At 42.2% G+C, this 20,483-nt stretch overlaps 1 protein-coding gene across 1 annotated transcript in view; it reads left to right on the forward strand.

Moving 5' to 3' along the window:
- Positions 1 to 20,483, forward strand: part of LRP2 (LDL receptor related protein 2) — a 196,075-nt gene that overhangs the window by 132,597 nt on the left and 42,995 nt on the right. Inside the window, exons 47-57 of the mRNA XM_037044526.1 lie at positions 534 to 665; positions 1,957 to 2,158; positions 5,581 to 5,876; positions 6,897 to 7,413; positions 8,607 to 8,759; positions 9,244 to 9,414; positions 12,950 to 13,173; positions 15,351 to 15,528; positions 17,801 to 17,997; positions 18,761 to 19,006; positions 19,698 to 19,826. Coding sequence (XP_036900421.1) covers positions 534 to 665; positions 1,957 to 2,158; positions 5,581 to 5,876; positions 6,897 to 7,413; positions 8,607 to 8,759; positions 9,244 to 9,414; positions 12,950 to 13,173; positions 15,351 to 15,528; positions 17,801 to 17,997; positions 18,761 to 19,006; positions 19,698 to 19,826 — 2,445 coding nt within the window. The remainder of the gene's footprint in view (positions 1 to 533; positions 666 to 1,956; positions 2,159 to 5,580; positions 5,877 to 6,896; positions 7,414 to 8,606; positions 8,760 to 9,243; positions 9,415 to 12,949; positions 13,174 to 15,350; positions 15,529 to 17,800; positions 17,998 to 18,760; positions 19,007 to 19,697; positions 19,827 to 20,483) is intronic.

Below are 20,483 nucleotides of genomic sequence, written 5' to 3' on the forward strand. Positions count from 1 at the left end.
ATACTTGCATTATGGGCAAGACACCCCCTGCCCAATTTAAATTGTTTAAGGGAGAGGAAAAAGTTTCTCTTGGGCCCATAGGGTCTTGATTGTCTTCAGCTCAAAATAACTCATATGTCAAAGAAGTACATCTTACAGAGGCCTGTTTGGAACCCCTTCAGCATCCTTCTAGAATTCTCTTTGTGCATATGATGTGGCAAGATTTTTGTGGGCTAGATTTTTAGGAGCGGTATTGCTGTTTCAAAAAAGACGTCTCTTCCAAAGCCTGTATCTACCTGCACTTCTTTTCACCAGCTTATTAAAGGTCCTGTTTCTTCTTACTGTCATCCTTGTGCTGTGTTTTTTATAAAATTAACTTTTCTCTTGCCTTAGGCTCATTTTGCGGGGTCCCTGGCTTATGGGTCCCTGTTTAGTAGAAGTATATGGGGATACGATGAAAGAATTTGCATCAGATGCCTAGAGCAGCCTTCTCCCATGATTTGGGGGCTACAAATATTTGCTGCAACAAGAGTACTTTTTATTTCCGTTTTCAGTGTACAGCGAGTCAACATGCCTGAGTGATGAGTTCAAGTGTGACACTGGGAGGTGCATCCAAGCAGACTGGATCTGTGACGGTGATAACGACTGTGGGGACATGAGCGATGAGGATGAAAGACACCATTGTGGTGAGTAAAACTGGTTCATTCCTCCGCCAAGTCACAGTCCAGGGAAACTCACTAGATTCATTTTCCTGTCTTTGGAGTGTGTGATTGTCAGGCAGTTCCTCTTTAAGCAAACACACACTGATAGAAAGTTACTGTCATTTTTCCACTGTGGGATTTTTTGCTCTCATGTACTTAAATACCTTTAAGTGACATTTAGCTGAGAGAAACAGTGTCCCACATTTCTAGAGCAGATAAAGAGAGCTCAGTTGGCCACACTTAACATTAATAGCGGCTTTAACCGTATAGCAATTAATTATGCCTCTAGTTTCATCTGTTACCTTAGAGCTGTTGTTTGGAGAAGGGTTACTGAACACGCTGAGGAGCACCATTTTTCCTTACCAACAGAGCATTGCCAGCTCTTAGCTAAAGTGTCTCAGAAAAGTTGTCTTTCCGAGGTAGAACCGTGAAAACAACGGCCCCCCACTGTTCGCATTTGATCGTTACCTCCTGTGTCGGGGACTTTGGTCGTCCTTAGCTCCACAGATACTCCTCCCCGAAACCGTGGTTGGCAGCTGCACAAGCAGGAACTCCTAGCTCCCTTCACCAGGACGCCTTTCCTTGGTCTCCTATTCACCCACCACAAGATGAAGCGAAATAGCTCTTCTTTTATTCTGGGGCATCAATGCTTGTAAAATTTACATCTCATCTCTTTCCTGACAGTGCCATGGGTTCTGATAACCCTTGTTGGTGTGTCTTTTCTCCTCTATACCTTATTTGTACTTAGGATGGTAGCTTAACGTAGATTTTAAAAAGTACTAGATTTGGGGGAAAACAGACCTAGGTTTGAAGCCCTGGCTCTTTAAAAAGTTCTGTGACTGTGAACCACCTAGTTAACCATTCTGAGTTTCAATTCCTCGTCTGTAGAATTCACATACAAGTACCTATCTCATGTGTGTTTGTGTGGTGACACTGTGTAAGCTAAAAAATGTTACCAAATGTGAGGCATGTTTTGGTGTCCAGTTAACAAAATGGAGAGTCTTTTTCTGAAGCCCTAAGGGAAGAGTAGGATCTTATTGTTATGGAAAACCAAGTGAGGTTTTTACTGTTTCTTTTTTCTGAAAAAAATCCAAAGTCCAAAACAATTACAATGGAATTTTTGGAGGAATTTTTATTATGACCCATCAGAACCATAATCGATTTTTAACCTGTTTTCTCATTTCCTTTCCCCTCTTAGACTATACTGGGTTAGAAAGACTCTGACTGCTAGAACGTGCTTTTGTGTGGTTTCTGATCCTCACGTGCTTTGTTTCAGAGAAACACAACTGCTCGAGTTCTGAGTTTCTCTGCGTGAACAACGTGCCTCCTTCCAGGAGGTGCATCCCCCAGTCCTGGGTCTGCGATGGCGACAGGGACTGCACGGATGGCTATGATGAGCGGCAGAACTGCACCTGGGGATCTTGCTCTGAAAACGATTTCACCTGTAGCAACGGACAGTGTGTCCCCGGCTCCTACAGGTGAATGGGGATTAAAAACTTCCCTGTAAACCTCAACCACCCATTGGGGCAGAGCTGATTTATCCGGTGGGCGTGGTGGCAACACTGCCTTTGGCTCAGGGTCCTTTTAGGGGGCCGTGACATGTTCCGATTTTTTAAAAATCACAAGGAGGAAAGGAGAAATTTTAAGTGAAAGAAAGTAGTTTAATATGTAATATTACTAGGTGTATCTGCCTTTCTATCAGTGTTGTCATCAACTATAACTTCAAATATTTTTATGAAGGATAGGGCTCGTGGAGATGAAAGGGCCTGGGGCTCGAGTGGCAGATGCGCTGTGACCTTCCTCAGTGGCCCAGGGAGATGAGTGAGGAGGGCGGGGTGTAAGCACAGTTTTTTCTTGAAGCAGATGACTTTCTTGGTTTTCGATTTGGAGTAGAGGCTTGGGGATAAGAAATGCTTCACTTTCTTCTCTGTGCGAAGAGGAAACTAATGGTGTAAGAGTGATGATGACTGCGGCTGGGCACTTAGGCTCAGAGTCAGTGAAACAATGGGCAGAGGCAGGGGAGGTGAACCGGGGGCGTGGCTCCAGCATCCTGCGTCGCGCGGGAGGGGCAGGAGGGCCACACCTCCCTTGCTCTTTTGTTTGAAAGAAGTTGGAAATCTGGATTTTCATAAGAAGTGTTTTGATTTTTCAATGCTGGAAAGAAATTTTAAACTTCTAACACTGTGTCAGTCAAACAGATTGAGCTCACAGTCTGCCAGTCTTGGGGACCTCTCCTGTAATATTTGGTGTTCGATTTCTCATAGTTTCATTCAAAATGGGCCATTCTAACGGTTTCTATTTTCTTTAGTGCCTCTCACTATCCCCTCTTAGCAACTTTTTACACATAGAGGAAAATAAAGAAGCAAATGATGTGTAGGTTTCAATCCTGAGGGACTGGGAGAATAATAATAAGAGCATTAACAAAAGTAGGGGAGTCCAGAAGGGACTTCGCTCCAGGTGGAAGGTGAGTTTGGTGTAGTAGCACTTCCCCAGGTGAAAACATGCACTAGGCACTCGGACACATGGAACTGGAGCCAAGAGGGGATAGTGCATGTGCCAAGGTCAGATATGCATGATGAGGAAACGAGGACATTGGCTTACATCCTGCTAGGGATGGAGAAGAGAAATATCTACGAAGCTGGCACAAGATCAGAACAGCAGGGCTTATGGGGCCGTGGGCAGCAGCCCCTTTGCAGGCCCTGAGGCACTGCTGGGGTAGAGCAGGGGGCAGAACCCTGTGCTCTTGGTGGTGGTCCCGAGGAAGCCAGACAAGGTTATCTTCTGTGAAGGATGTGGAAGGACCAGAAACTTGGCATTATGACTACAGATGGTAGAGATTAAAGAGGCAGATAAATGTTTTCTAGAAAATGCACTCTTGTGGGATGACTCCTCCCCCAAGGAAGCCCACGCGGACATTGCCGAGAGGTGGCAGTTTGAATGCTGACAATGTGAAGACATTCAGGAGCTGTCTTCCTGCACCCCCCCCCCCTTTTAGTGAACTTGCATTTAAATGTGGTTTGTCTACATTTAACTCATGTGGATGTGATCTATAGATTTTAGTCTTTGTATGAGGAAGTGAATAAATCTTTATATTTTTCCCTACTTGCTCAAGAGTTATGTTTACTGATGTTTGGTTCTCCTGAGCCCAGTAAATATCTAGTATCCTTAGTCTTGGATATATTCTGACAACCTAGGCTAGGATCTAGGGAGTGGAATTATTATGTCAGGTCTGAAATCTGATCTAGGTTATTTCTGAGCTTTCTGAGCTCTTCCTTCTTTATTACTATGATCTAGCAGCTGACTTACCTGCCCCAGGAGACTTTTATTGATTTCATTTAGCTTTTCTTCCTCTTCTCCTCTCTCCCTCTCTTTTTCCCCCTGACTGAGCTTTCAGAGTTGCTTTTGACAAGGGCTCTGACAGAAGAGAAAAAGGACCACTCATCTGGAAACCTGGGCTATAGGGTCTAAAACACTCCAAATTCCGTGTCTTAAGTGCCAGCAGCCTCGACTGAAGCACACTGTGAACATGTACCCTCTTGCTTGTTTGGCGGAGTGGGGACGCCCCTGTTCAGTATAGTGGTACAAGGGATCATATTTCCTACTGACTTTTTTTCCCTTGGCTCATTCCTGATGCTACTGAAGAATCTGGATAAGATTGTGTTGTGAGCAGCTTGCTGAAATACTGACATGCAATTGTGTCTAAAAACATGGTGATTTGCTTACCTAAATGACTTATTTTTTCCCTCCTGGGTTGCATTTAAATGAGAGTAAAGAAAGCATTGGCATCTTAAATCATTTGGAAACAAGTTAAATAGCTCCCAGGGTACCAAATGGAGCTGAGCTAACTTGCATTGATCACAGTTTTCTTTACAGTTACATGCACACATTTTGGTATAAATCACAGTGACAGTGTCCTAGGTTTGCAGATGGAATGCTGATTAGAAGGCCTGACCATAGATGAGTTGTAAAGTTTGACCACATTTGGCTTTGATGTCTTAATGTCTTTTAATGCTCTGCCTCTAACTCCTATGGCTCCATAGTAAATTCTTTTATGAATTGTCAACCGTTAGTTTTGCCCACCTTTACTGAAGATTCTTTTAGACTTAAGATGAGTTTTGTTACTGTCAGCAAGATTCCCTTCAGTAATTATGACTTATAGGATCTTGCAACAATGTAGAGAAAAAACAATAGTCTGGTTCACAGGATTGCGGGAAACCACATGGTCTTCACAGAGCCTACAAATGCTAGGTTCCAAGGTAGCTTCTAGAACTATGGAATGCCTTTTTCCTTTGACAGTGGTCCATGCTAGCCTACCAGTCTTCCTCCTCCCCATTGTCATTACCACTCACATCTCATGGTAGGTGGCAGGAGTATTATAATGAAAAATGGAAGTAACAGGACTGCTAATGCAAAACACCACTTCAATTGGAAGATAAGTGTTCTTATAGGCCACACCCAATAACCTCATTATTTATAATATATACCGCACATCTTATGAGTATCTACTTGAGTAGGGGCCCTTCTAGTATATGGCTATGTAGTCAGGATATTTTTTGTGCCCATAAGCTGTCTCATTATCTGATGAGTGGATCTGATTTAAAAAAGTATAAAAGTTGTAGTTAGTTATTTTGTCCACTGGGGAAAATGAATGCAATTGTTTAAATAGCTCTAAACCCACATTTCCAATGGTAGCAACCAGCACCTGGGGAAGTTGGGTAGAATGCTAAATATTCTATTCTTCTATTGCCAGAGATTGGTGGGGTGGGTGAAGGTGCTGGGGGAGGAGAGGTTAATGACATTGATGGTCTTGTGATTGAAATGGCTGACCTGTCATTTGGGTGGAGGAGATAGTTGAGACTTGTCAACTTCTCTAAGATTTGTACTGGGTCTTGTAACACAGGTGTGACCGGCACAACGACTGTGGTGACTACAGTGATGAGAGGGACTGCTTATACCCCACCTGCAGTGAGAATCAGTTCACCTGTCAGAATGGGTTCTGCATTTACAAGGGCTACGTCTGCGACGGGGAAAATGACTGTGGAGATGACTCTGATGAGCTGGAGCACTTGTGCCACACCCCGGAACCCACGTGCCCCCCGCATCAGTTCAAGTGCGATAACGGGAACTGCATTGACATGGTGAAGGTCTGCAACCACCTGGATGACTGTTTTGACAACAGTGATGAGAAAGGGTGTGGTGAGTATAACAGAAGATTTGGGAAAAGAAATTAAGGAAACTGAATTCTCTCCCCCTTTATGACTTATCAGGAATTTCCTGTTTGTCCTCTAGGTAGAAATTATTATTTCTTGTTTATCAAAGGCAAAGATTACTTGGTATATAGGGACTTGTCCATCACTTAGGCTGCTCATTACAGAGAAGAGAAAATGAGCAAAGTCAGACCGTCAGTACCTAACAGCATTGTTACACAAGGCAGACAACATGCATTCTCTTTGAACCCTTGGAGTGACTTGTTGCTTGAACTGCCCCTCTGTGAGGATTTCTGAGCCTGTTGTTGACTTCCATCCTCAGGCGATTGAAGGGGAGACTATTAACTTCCCCCTCACCCCAACTTCCACAGGAAACCACCTTGAATTTATAAACTTAAAATTAATAAGAACATACTCTCCTCCAAGTGTAGATAGTTTTTGTGTGAGTTTAGCCATGTGTCCCAGGACGGGCCAAAGGCGCACTCAGTGGAGTGTGGGCATCTCATCCCTTCACGGGACAGCCACCTGTGTGCCAGATGCACTGGACACTTGAACCAGTGTCAGTGATGCCACACCGGCCCCCTGCACCCTGCCGTGATGTGAGCAGTCACGCTGCTGAAGTACCAGGGTGCTCTCCACCCGCCCCCTCCAGTCTGTTTTACCAGCACCCCGATGGCCAGGTCTCTTCTGTTTGTCTTTCTCCTCTCTCCTGCCATTTTACTTTAAAAACTATTGATTAAAAGAAGTTTGGTAGGTATAGGTTTTGAAGGGAATCTTAAGCTTGTCTGTCTATTGTTAAAACCACTGGTGAGGGACTAAGTTGGGGAGGAAGTTGGAAAAACAATGACTTTTGGATAATCAAGAGCCTTGAGAAATCCCTATGGTCTGTCTACATTTAGCATGATTCATTGAGAATTGGTGCTTTACTGTGGAAATGTTGACTTTGGATCATCATGGTGGATCCATTGTTGGTATTTTAGGTTTTCTAATAACTTTCTTTTACCTACAGGCATTAACGAATGCAATGATCCTTCCCTCAGTGGCTGCGACCAAAACTGCACAGACACCTTAACCAGTTTCTATTGTTCTTGTCATCCTGGTTACAAGCTTCTGTCTGACAGGCGGACGTGCAGTGATATTGATGAATGCAAGGAGACGCCCTTTGTCTGCAGCCAGAAGTGTGAGAATGTAATGGGCTCTTACATCTGTAAGTGTGCCCCGGGCCACATCCGAGAGCCCGACGGGAAGAGCTGCCGGCAGAACAGCAACATTGAGCCCTATCTCATTTTCAGCAACCGTTACTATTTGAGAAATCTGACTGTAGATGGCTCCTTTTACTCCCTCATTTTGCAAGGACTGGGCAATGCTGTGGCGCTGGATTTTGACCGAGTAGAAAAGAGATTATACTGGATTGATATAGAGAAAAAAGTTATTGAGAGAATGTTTCTGAATAGGACAAGCAGGGAGACAGTCCTGAAGCACAAACTTCCAGCTGCAGAAAGTCTGGCTGTAGACTGGGTTGCCAGGTAAGAAAACACCGAGGAGCGTTATGAAAGTTAATTTAAAAAAAGATCAAACCTGTTTTCGTCTTAACAGGGGATTGGTCTTTTTTCAACTTGGTTATTATTGTGGATACATTTAATGCTTCTGCATGGTTTTTTTTTTTTTCTGTTGTATACCCGATACTCAAATGGGATACCACAGAGCCTAACATCTAGTGATTTTAAGAACTTGTGCTATCATTTTTGGGGGAGGGACATCACAAAGGAGAAAAGACCTCTGCCATTTCTGGCCATTCAGCTACCTGGAGATGTGGGTGAGGGATGACTCATGCGTTCACCAGTAATTTCAGTCACTTGAAACTGCTTCATGTCAGATGCTGTGCCAGGGACCAGGGCTCTAGAGCAGACCCTGCTTTCCCGAGTTCACAGGCTTGCTTACAACAGTAATCATTTCCAGCCTGCGCTGGTTATGAGATAGAGAAGGGCTAACCTGCCACTTCTGAGCCCTTCTAGAAACTGAGGGTCTTTAACATAGGCAAGGGATAATGAAACTTGATCAAATCATGCACACCTCTAAACACCTCTGTTGAACATTGAATCTGTCGGGAACTTGGCAGCATACAGTAGCTGGCTTTGTGGTTAACAGGAATGAAGCTGCAGGCAGGTACACTGCCGACAGTGCTGCAGTCAGCCCAGACCCACAGGGGCCTCTTCTGCTCCTTCTCTGTGTAAGGGTAAAGATCCTAAAATGGGGGTTGGGGTGTTTGCTCCCTAGTTCTACGTGAACAGTAGCCGACCTGCTTTAGGTGCTCACTAAGTGCCTGATGAATAATGAATAAAAGATTGACTATGTGGATGTGAGTATTTTATGGCCCTACGAGGTGCCTAAAAGCATAGCAATTAAAGACTTGCAGGAACAGAACAAAATATGAAGAAAGTCAAGCCAGAATCCTTGTTTGAGGTGTGGACCCAGAATTCCCCGTGTGACATCATCTTAAAGTGGGAATTGTGGCACACAGTCTTGCATCTTCCATTGTCCCATTGCAGGAAGGTCAGCTTGCCCCCTTTACCCTTGTTTGCTGGGTGGGGGGGAAAGGTGCCTTTTAACAGTTGTATGTATGATTCCAAGGTAGCTTGGGTAGGGAGTTGGGTGGTTAAATGTGCACTGGTTCCCAAACAAGATTCCTGTGCCAGTAACTCTTGGCTCTCCATTTCAGAAAGCTCTACTGGGTGGATGCCTACCTGAATTGCCTCTCTGTCTCTGACCTTGAAGGTCGGTACCGCCGCAAGCTGGTGGAGCACTGTTTAGATGCCAACAACACCTTCTGCGTTGATAATCCCAGAGGAATTGTCCTTCACCCTCAATATGGGTATTGTCTCCCTGTAATATGGGGCTCTTCTTTCATGCCCTTATTCTGCCTCTGTTATTTCAAGGCCAGTATTTTGCTGGGATTTGTCATCTGCTTTCTCTACCTGGTAAATGGTTTCGTGTAATGGGTAAAAGCATGGCTTATTCCAATGATATTCATGAGCTATTCTGCTTTCTTTGCCATGACACCATTTCACTTTTCAAGTCACATTTTTTGGCGACGATGAAAAAATTTTGGTAAAAGAAATAACTCGCCTCTACTGGATTTTCTCTGCCAAGTCCATTGAAATCCCCAGTTAATTACGTTCACTCTTGAGCATTCTCTGTATACCATCCCCCCTTAGATGATATTCTATTAGTTTTCTTTTCTTCCTAAGAGGCTCTTTAGAATGTGAACTTTATTATCTAATTGGAGAAGAGCCACAACTTGTGGCTACTGACTTCTTTTGGCTTCAGGAGCTGACCCTCTGTGTTTCCTCCCACAGGTATGTGTACTGGGCAGACTGGGCTCACAAGGCCTACATTGGGCGAGTAGGCATGGACGGGACCAACAAGTCTGTGATTATCTCCACCAAGTTAGAGTGGCCCAATGGCATCACCATTGATTACACCAACGATCTACTCTACTGGGCAGATGCTCACCTGGGTTACATTGAGTACGTATACAGACAAGAATGAAGCCCACTGAGTAACTGTTTATTCCAAACACCAGGCTTGTGTTGCCAGGAAGCTTCTCATTGGGCTTTGGGGTCACTTTTCTCTAATACTGCCTATCGGCCATTCACTGAGCTCGGGTCTGATCCAATGGAAAGGGAGTGAACCTTGAAGTCGTACAGATCAGGTTTTTGTCCTGGTGCTTTCACTTCTTATTGCTTTTTTTTTTCCATCTTAAAAAAAATGGAGCTAATGATCTCTCCTCTATGGTAGTCAGCTTAGTGCTCAACCTGTCTTAATTTCTTATCCCTTTATTTTGCTCTTCCCTCCCAAATACATGATTAATAAATTTTAGTATGTAAAGAAAGAAAAAGAGCAAGAGTGTAACAAAGATTTCCCCTAAAATACTTTTTGTGCACTTATTGATAAGTACAATGATATGTTTTTTTAAAATATATTTTATTGATTATGCCATTACAGTTGTCCTATTCCCCCCCCGTTCATTCGCCTCCACCCTGCACACCCCTCCCCCATCATCCCCCCCCCCTTTAGTTTATGTCCATGTGTCACAAGTTCTTTAGATTCTGTATTTCCCAATGATATGTTTTATGTAGTGGTTTACTCAATATGATAATGCATTCAAATCATTTTTGTAAAATGATAATTTTTAAAAAGCATGTTAAATGTTATAGAGTTCAATGAAAAATTCTCATTGTAAGAAAGATAATATACTTTTTTGACCAACCAGTACCTGTCTATTTGGGGCATTGTTAATTATGTTCTGTTTGGTTTGTAGTAATTTCTTCTGGGTAAGCACTTTTGAACAGGTGCCCAGATCTGCAGCCTGTTACATTCAAAAGCATGGGATTGCATTAACTTGTTTGTTAAAGGCCTTCTAAAATTCTGTCATTCTGTTAAATTTATTTTGCTGCCAAAGTCAGTGTGGAAATTTTTGACATTCTCTAATTCCACCTTCTTTTAGGGACATGGGGCTGAGAGGGAAAGAACCGGCACACTTTCCAGTGCTCTCTCTGGTGCTCAGGGCAGACAGAGTTAATCAATCCCAGAACTCTCTTTTGCTGAATTGGGATGTTTCTCTACAGCTTTCCCCAGTTGATGCATGTGACAAAGACTCTTTGCCACCCCCGTCCTGGAATACTGGACTGTTATGACAGGCTGTGCCGCTACCCACTGCTGCTCCCTAATACTTGTTTTGAACTCAGCCCCTTGAAATTACCTTTTTAAAAAAGATTTTTAACATTTTTTTTAGAGAAAGGGAGGGAGAAAGAGAGGGAGAGAAACATCTATGTCTGGTTGCCTTTCACACTCCCCCTACTGGGGACCTGGAACGCAACCCAGGCATGTGCACTGACCAGGAATCAAACTGTCAACCCTTTGGTTCGCAGGCTGGCTCTCAACCCACTGAGTCAAACTTGCCAGGGCCCTTGAAATTACCTTAATGATCTTAGTTTTAAAATATGTTTAGGGTCAGTAGGAAAGGAGACTTGGGAAATTGAAGGTTATAAGGGTTTGGCCATGTGATGTGTTAGGGATTCTTTCTTGTCTTTATACTAAGGCAATCTTTAGCATTCTTCCTGCAAAATTTACCATAACAGATACTAACTCACCGTTAGGTAGAATCCAACTTTGGTCATAATAAGTAGAATATTAATTCTAGTTTATTTATATTTATTTATACCATTTCAGTGTAATGTGCAGATGGTGATACCCTTGGCTCTTCTCATGATATATGTATTCTCTTTTTGAAGAAATAGTACAGAGTTTAGCATTTCATAAAATCTCATTTTGAATTAGTAGAAGCATCAAGCTGTTCAAAGAAATTTCAGCAACTTTTCTGTTGGATTCGTGTTGTCCTTTAGGACTTGTAGACTATTCTCAGTCTCAAAAGCTTTGTAAGTTTAACCAAAATTGACAATGTATACATAGATAATATTTTAAGGAGCATTAGAAGCAAAAAGGTATTTTCTCACTATTTAATATTCTGTTCCCTTTTTGTAAAACCTGTGTACTTGGATTCTAAAATTCAGACAGTAGGTTGCTGCCGAAGAGTCAAATCATAACACCAGGCACTGTGATCTGGGACTGAATGAACCTTTAATATTCACGTAGCCATGTTGACTCGATCAGCTCCCGGGGGAAGCAGTGCCTGTGTTCAGATACACGTTTCATGGACCACATAACCAAATACGTTTTTATAAAGCCTGTGCATTTCTCGTACCTGTTGGGATGTGCCACCACATCCTTCTTGCTGTGCTTGTGGTTGTACATGTGACAAAAAAAATGGTCATAAAGGAGCTTGAGGTCTTCACACAGAGATCATGCAAGAACTGAAAAGAATGCTTCCTGGTCAATAATTTTTTAAAAAAGAAACCAATAGCCCTGGCTGGTGTAGCTCAGTGGATTGAGCTTGGGCCTGCAAACCACACGATCACTGTTTGATTCCCAGTCGGGACACATGCCTGGGTTGCAGGCCAGTTCCCACGTTCCCGGCAGGGACGAATGAGAGGCAACCATATGTTGATATTTCTCTCTCTCTCTCTCTCTCCTTCCCTATCCTCTAAGATAAATAAAATAAAAAAAAAAGAAACCAATAGTGGTTAAGTCCTGGGCACTTATCTGCAGTCCTATCAACAGAGGCCAAGGTCTTCACGTTTTCTATGAGACCATCAGTTATGATGTTTCGGAGAATACTTCTAACATTGCATGGCTTGCATCATCAGGTTTCTTAGTTGACAGCTCATATAATCTCCTGTTTGACTTTTAGGGTCTGCTCCAAACTTTAAAAATACTTGAAATATCAGTATTCTGACAGAGTCAGAGAAATGAATGAGACAAAACTTGAGGACCTAGACATTTGGCTGTGGATGCTCTGTGACATCTCAAAATCTGAGAACCTCCCCGGGAAGGTTCTGGAAAAGTACTCATTAAAAGTGCCAAGGGCATGATTAATAGTAAATGGGCTGTCAGTACGTGCAGAGTCAGCCCTGGTCTGTAGTTTTAGTGCAGCTAGTATATGCCACTCAGGTCATACGGAAAATCCAGCTGTCTCCTAGTACAGCTTCTCCCCTGAAATGTTCACGAGAAGGCAGCGTTCCAGCTTTGTGTTGCTATCCACTGATTTCTCCTGATGACTTAGGACACAAGAAGGGTGTTCATCCCAGGATATTGAAGGATGCTTAATGGGGAACTTTGGTGTAAGAAATTGTAAACCCGCGACAGCGGAACCAGCTGCATCTGCAGGAAAGCAACTGTGGTTAGGAATTTGTGATTATTTAAATGCCTCTGGCCATTCCTATTTTTAAGACATCACTTTTTCAACTTTTACACCTTTTGTTCAGTCCAAATATTCTGTACTTTTATTTTTTGTTTTCATTAAAGATGAGGAGTTTTAGGGAGGATCTCAACTTCAGTTACCTCTGGAAATTGGAATTATTAAATAATTTGCCGATCCCGCTATCCTTAAAGGTGTTAAAGGAAAGCATTTATCTTCACTGAGTGGCTCTTCTCCTCCCCCAGGTACTCTGACTTGGAAGGCCACCATCGACACGTAGTGTATGACGGGATACTGTCTCACCCCTTTGCTATTACCATTTTTGAAGACACTATTTATTGGACAGATTGGAATACCAGGACGGTTGAAAAGGGAAACAAATACGATGGATCAAACAGGATGATGCTGGTGAACACGACGCACAAACCATACGACATCCATGTGTATCATCCCTACAGGCAGCCGATTGGTGAGCAGATGACCCAGAAGTTTGACTAGCTGCCTCAGGTTCATGTGCATGACATCCTTGTTTCTTTCATCATAAACATCCTGATTTGTAAAGGCAATGGTGTTACCTGTCAATGTTTTCTACCAAGCACGTGCTGAAAGTCGAGGGCATGGAAATACCTGTAGAGTTTATTCCTCTCTTGGAAAGGCTGCTTATAACATTTTCTTAACCCTGACTCTATTCTTGTTTTTTTATTTTTGGTAAGAATGAACAGTTTTTATGTTGCCATATTTACTTTATTTTGGTTGGAGCATGGATGTATTTTTTTTAACTTTAAAAAATTATTTATTTAAATTGTTGTTCAAGTACAGTTTTCTGTCTTTCACTCCCATTCCAGCCCCCCCTCCCCCAGTGCTTCCCACCTCCCTCCCATTTCCACCATTAAAGTCCTAGAGGAGAACATAGGCAGGAAAATCTCAGATAGTCCATGCAGCATCATTTTTACTGATATGTCCCCTAGAGCAAGGGACATAAAGGAAAGAATAAACAAATGGGATCTCATCAAAATAAAAAGCTTCTGCACGGCTAAAGAAAACAGTATTAAAATAAAAAGAGAACCAACTGTGTGGGAAAACATATGTGCCAATGATACCTCAGACAAGGGTTTAATCTCCAAAATATACAAAGAACTTACTGATGTATTTTTATTTATTTATTTATTTTATTTTTTAATTTTTAAAAAGATTTTATTTATTTATTTATCTTTAGAGGGGAAGGAGAGAGGGAGAGAAACATCAATGTATGGTTGCCTTTTGTGCATCCCCTGCTGGTAGTTAGCCTGCAAGGGACCGGCCTACAACCCAGGCATGTGCCCTGACGGGGAATCGAACCGTGATCGTGTGGTTCACAGGCCCAAGCTCAATCCACTGAGCTACACCAGCCAGGGCTTGATGTATTTTTAAATGAATTAAAAATATGACACTTCAGCATTAAATACTTAAGAAAACACTTTTGAAAAGTTAGGACATTTTCTATATAACCACAATAAATTGCAATACTTTAGAGATATATTATAATTATGTACATGCAGTTATAACAATTATCCCTTAATATTAAGATCAATCTATTGAAATGATTGGCCCAGAAAAATGTTTAGGGGAAGGGTCTGCAGGAACAAGTATAAAGGACACAGGGACAAAAACAAGGGGGGTGGGTGGAAATGGGAGGGAGGTGGGGAGGGCTGGGGGCATTGGCTGGGATGGGAGTAAAAAGCAGAAAACTGTACTTGAACAATAATTAAAATAAAAATTTTAAAAAGCCCCCCAAAGAGAAATGTTTAGAATAGAATTGTAATTATAAAATATCAGTTATTAAATTTCCATTTGCATACAACATTGTATTGTGTATTGAATATGTTTTTGTTGTCTTCCAGGAGGTAAAGATATCAAGTGTAACACATTTCAGTTCATCATAAGTTAGGAATTTTTATTTGTGAATTTATGTTCCTCTTCATGCAATTAAAGCATTTCATAATTTAGAGATAGTCTAGCAAATGTCTGGAGTATATTTTGGTGGGGGTGCAATGGATTTTATGGACCATTTGTAGACCTGTTGTGGTGTCTTGCTAAAACATATGATAAAATTAGAAATAAGAAAAATGAGAATTGGCAAAATAAAGATACTAAATATTTTTTTCTGGAAGTTAATATTCTTCATATTATTTTAGCAGAAGTTAAAATTCATCTTTATTTGCAATGGCAGCCCAGAGAATTAGTGCAAATGCTGCTCAGTGTATTCATTGCCTTGTCCTTGGCCGTATTCTGTTACTCGTATCCTTAGAATGAGAGAACATATCATCTGCTGGAAATTACAAGTTTAATTTTGATTCTAGACACATGAGCATAAGCTAAGTTTCCCACCTCCTCTCCTAGGGCTTTGAGAGGTGCATCTTTTCTAGCCCCAACACCAGTGGGTATGTCTCACGTCCAATAGTGCAAAAATCAGTTTCTTAAAGCGCGGAGTTACTTGCTTATACAGCCCTCTCATCTGTCCTATTTACAAACTTCTGGAAAAAGCATGAAGCTGGGCTAATAATTTTTCTTACTAAGGGGTGATGAGTTTGATGAGGCGGGGAATCACCTCATCTGTGCTTGGTATTCTCTTTAAGTGAGTGAAAATTTTCTTTCTTCTTTCACTAGTGAATAATCCCTGCGGTACCAACAATGGTGGCTGTTCTCATCTCTGCCTCATCGCAGCAGGAGGAAAAGGATTCACCTGCGAGTGTCCAGATGACTTCAAAACCGTCCAGCTGGGGGGCAGCACCCACTGCTTGCCCATGTGCTCCAGCACCCAGTTCTTGTGTGCTAACAATGAAAAGTAAGGCTCTCTTCTCTGCTCTCCCCACTGCCTCTCCGTTCCTTGGATACACATTGAACTGAGTCTCCAGGGGGTGGGAGCTTTCAAATGAATGAAGATTTGGCTACTTAATGTGGTTCATCTGGATGCACCAAGACTTGCAGTCTCCAACTTCAGATAATTTCTTCCATGGAAGAAACGAACATATGTATCAATGGTTGTGCTTATGTATGCAAATTTTATATCCATAGAGAGGAAGCAAACTATATGTTTTTTATTTCTAATGAACTGTCCTAAGTGTCAGGGCCAGAGTATACAGGGGTTGGCAAAAGTAGGTTATAGTCGTAAGTATACAAACGATTTTAGTCTTTTATTATTATTTATTTACTAATCATTGTATTTTTCCCTAAGTGTCAGGGCCAGAGTATACAGGGGTTGGCAAAAATAGGTTATAGTCGTAAGTATACAAATGATTTTAGTCTTTTATTATTATTTATTTACTAATCATTGTATTTTTCCATACAAACAACTGTAAACTTACTTTTTTCTCACTGCTATATATAAAAGGAGGGACCCAAAAATAACAGAATTATCTTCTGGAGGGTGGGCCCCTTATAGTATAGGCCTCCCCGACTGAGTATTCTGGGATCCCATTTGTAGCAGTGTACCAGCTGGTATTGTTGTGAGAGGCTGAGTTCAGCCTCAGTAAAAATTTTTTGGAAGACTCAATGTATTTGTGAGCACACCTGCCTACATCACACTGAGTAATTAGCAGTTTTTTGACCAGAAAACAGCATGACCTGGGTGCCCCACCCTCCCTATTCACTTGATCTCACTCTGAGTAACTTTTTTTTTTTGTTTCCCGGGATGGACACGTCCTCAAAGGGAAATGTTTTTTGCCAGTGTGGAAGAGGTGAAACAAAAAAAGGCAGAGGCATAAAAAGCATCAAAATTCACAAGTTCAAAAACTGTTTCAAGCATTGGAAAAAAGTCTTGATAGGTGCATTGTGTCAAATGGGGAGAACTTTGAAGGTGGCTGAAGTTTAAACATGTAAGAATAAATACACAGTTTTTTATAAATAAATTTATAAAATTTATAAATTTTAGGTTTTTTTGAGTCCCCCCTTATATGGGTACAATGAAATTTAGCTCTCAAGAGTGATAGAAATTCTGTACCTTTTTATATGTGTCCTGGCCTAGCTTCCTAGTTAACTCTGACATTTTTTTATCATTTGAGTTTTCTGTGAAACAGGGCCACAGATTACTTTCCTAACAATGGCCACAGGCCATGGGTGACTGAAGGCACTGAGTCAGGGGGTGGGGTGAAGAGAGGTGTAAATGCAAATCATAAGGTTTAGTGGCAGGTCATTTTGATTATTAAATACAATATCTTAGATTAAGAATCAAGCACACAGCCCGGACTGGTGTAACTCAGTCAGTTGGGTGTCATCCTGCAAACCAAAAGGTCACTGGTTCAATTCCTGGTCAGGGCACATGCCTGCGTTGAGGGCCAGGTCCTGGTTGGGGACGTGTGAGAGGCAACCAACTGATGTTTCTGTAGCACATCAATGTTATTCTCCCTCTCGTTCTCCCTTCTTTCCCCTCTCTCTAACACTAAATAAATCTTAACAAAAAAGAGAATCTAGCATACACATAACCGCTTGACAAATGTTGACTCCCTCCAGCTTTCCCATCAACATCCAAATGCCTTTTGTATCTCCCTGTCAGACCATCCCAGGTGATCTCTGCTCCCAGACCCACAGCTCCACACGTGCACTCCACACTCCACTGTTCCTTGTGGCAGGAATCTAATCATCTCACTCCAAGCACTTTTTCAGCGTGTACCTTGAGTCTTAACTAANCCCTCTCTCTAACACTAAATAAATCTTAACAAAAAAGAGAATCTAGCATACACATAACCGCTTGACAAATGTTGACTCCCTCCAGCTTTCCCATCAACATCCAAATGCCTTTTGTATCTCCCTGTCAGACCATCCCAGGTGATCTCTGCTACCAGACCCACAGCTCCACACGTGCACTCCACACTCCACTGTTCCTTGTGGCAGGAATCTAATCATCTCACTCCAAGCACTTTTTTCAGCGTGTATCTTGAGTCTTAACTAACCCGGTCTATCTCATCTAGTTATGTTTCCTCTTTAAATACACCACAGTAACCAGCGTTTAACTGACCTCTTCTCTCCAAAGAAGCATCGCCCACTCCCCTACTCTGCCTCCCCCCCCCCACCCCCCACCGGTGCTTCGCTGAGAGAAGTGGTCTTTTGTCTCCGTGCAGGTGTATTCCTATCTGGTGGAAATGTGACGGGCAGAGAGACTGCTTGGATGGTTCCGATGAAACCCCCATTTGCCCCCAGCGCTACTGCCGCTTGGGACAGTTCCAGTGCAAGGATGGCAACTGCACCAGCCCGCACTTCCTGTGCGACACTTACCACGACTGCCCCGATGGGTCCGATGAAGACCTTACTCTTTGTGGTGTGTTCAATTGCTTTGTGCCTTCTTCGCCCGTCTCCATAGTTGATTTTGTACCATTGTGATTCTGTGGGGATTTTCTGAATGTCATACATAAACCAAGACCCGGTCCAAAGTCCTAGGAGAAAACTCCATCCTGTTTGTATTTTTATAAAATTTTTAGAATTCCAAAGGTCTCTGCAAGGCAAATGGTTAAGGTAGATAGTAAGTTGGCTATTGGTGGTTCTTTATCATGTGCTATGCATAGAATCCTCCTTGAGAGCTAACATTGAGGGTGAAATGAGGGTTTTTCACCCCAATATTAATCAAAGCCTCTCCATTGCAATGTTTATTTGTTTCTATTTTATAAAAAGGCAAGAAAAAAAACCCTCTAAAAAAGCCCCCAAACCTTCCAACCTAAAAACAACATGTTAACAACAGCAGCAAACACAAAGTGGTTTTTTTTTAAATGCAAAGTGTAAAAAATGTTGTCCATTAGGGCAACAGGGATCAGAGAAGGTGAAGTGAGTATGGCAGCAGTGATTCAGTCCTTATCCCCTAATTCTGCATGCAAAAAAAAAGATATTTAAAAATTTAGTAATAGTTGATAGATAGTAATAGTTGAAGAAATAACTGCCCATAGTGGTACTGGGTGGCAATAAGTACATTAGGATGTAATTTTTCTAGAGAGAAATTGTGATTGAGCTCTCCAGGATCTATTGGTGTAAATCAGTAGCTTCCGTTCCTGAGGCCTTCCAAGCCGATAACCAAGTTCCTTTGCTTGTAGAGCACCACAAGTGTGAGTCTAATGAGTGGCAGTGTGCCAACAAACGTTGCATCCCAGAAGCCTGGCAGTGTGACTCGATTGATGACTGCGGGGATGGCTCCGATGAGGACAGTTCGCATTGTGCCAGCAGGATCTGCCGGCCTGGCTATTTTAAGTGTGCCAATGGTCACTGCATCCCTCAGTCCTGGAAATGTGACGTAGACAATGACTGTGGAGACTTCTCAGATGAGCCTGTCCAGGAATGCAGTAAGTTCCCTCGGGAGGGGTGTGGCCTGACCAGGAGCACAGAGCAAGGAGAACCTGTGTGTGGAGTGAGAGAAGATGTGGAGTCCGCTGGGACACCCGTCTTGGATTTCTGGCCTAGTCCTGGTGTTGCAAGGCAAAGTATAGCTAGCTGTATGGCTGCAGGTTGAGTCAGATTCCTGCTTCTGAAATGTGGGGTTTCTCCTCTTGATACACTGGATGTCTACCTGTCCAGAATGTGATCATGAGAACTTACATTTTGTACATCTACCACTGTCTCCTTTGAGCCTCAAGAGAAACAGGTGAGGTCAGGAAGTGGGGTGTTACCAATTCCCATTTTACAGATGAGGAAACTGAGGTTCACATTCAGTGGATGGTCATCTTTGTCTTTACCGGCAGAGCTGACAGGTCTACCCTGGTTTTTATATTGCAAACCCAGTTCTTTTTCTTCCCACTAAGTTAAACTGCAGCAGAAATGAATGCTACTAAGATAATGAGAAAACTCCCTTTCTGTTCTTGGTGAACAGATCACACCTCTGCCAGACATGTGTTGCTGGAGTCAATTTAGTTGGTGGCGTGGTCATTGTTACTTATCAGCAGCATTTCCTACACATGACAATGGCAGGTGTCTTTGGGTGTCAGTTCCTGGTAGGACCGAGACTTCGGATCTGACTTTGTTACTTTCTCTTCCCAGTGGGCCCAGCCTATCGCTGTGACAACCACACGGAATTCAGCTGTAAAACGAACTACCGCTGTATCCCCAAATGGGCTGTGTGCAACGGTGCCGATGACTGCCGGGACAACAGTGACGAGCAAGGCTGTGGTAGGGGGCTGCAGGGCGGTCAGGAGGGGCAAGAACATTTGAGTGTCCAGGGCTGTTGTTAGGAGATGAGGGTGGATTTCCCTCATCATCTTTCCTTGATTTATCCCTGAAAACATGACTATCTATTGATTCTTCTACTAGCATGCTACATTTTTGTAGCATTTTACAGGGTTATTGGGGGAGTTTCGTTTATAGCATCTTAAATGAAACTGGGGAAAACTTTATTAAGATATTAGGAACTTATAAAATTTTTGCCAACTATAGACTCTTTTTTTATACTCAACAAGTTGAAATTGTCTACTCTTATAGAATTACTGAAATTGAGGAGGCTAGAGAAAAAATTTGATATTATAAAAAAGCATATTTCAAAGTCAGTATTTCTTACTTGAAGATCTTTGTACTCTGAATATCTCTCTGACTTCCCATATCATCTGTCCATCAGCTGTATTCACTCTGGCAAAATGGAAATAACTATGGACAAATGGTCAAGTGAATTAATGGAATTTGTCGAGATTAGGCATATACTCTAACTTGAAACCAAAATGACTATGAATGTATGTGTTAGGGTTAGTTGGAAGGTTGGGTTGTTTTTAATAAAACTGAATAATGAATTAAAGACAATGTAATGGAGATGTTCTGTTTGCTGGTGGTATCACT

Source organism: Sturnira hondurensis, unplaced genomic scaffold, assembly GCF_014824575.4.
Source record: "Sturnira hondurensis isolate 20B ecotype Veracruz unplaced genomic scaffold, ASM1482457v3 Scaffold0004136, whole genome shotgun sequence".
NCBI lineage: Eukaryota > Metazoa > Chordata > Mammalia > Chiroptera > Phyllostomidae > Sturnira > Sturnira hondurensis.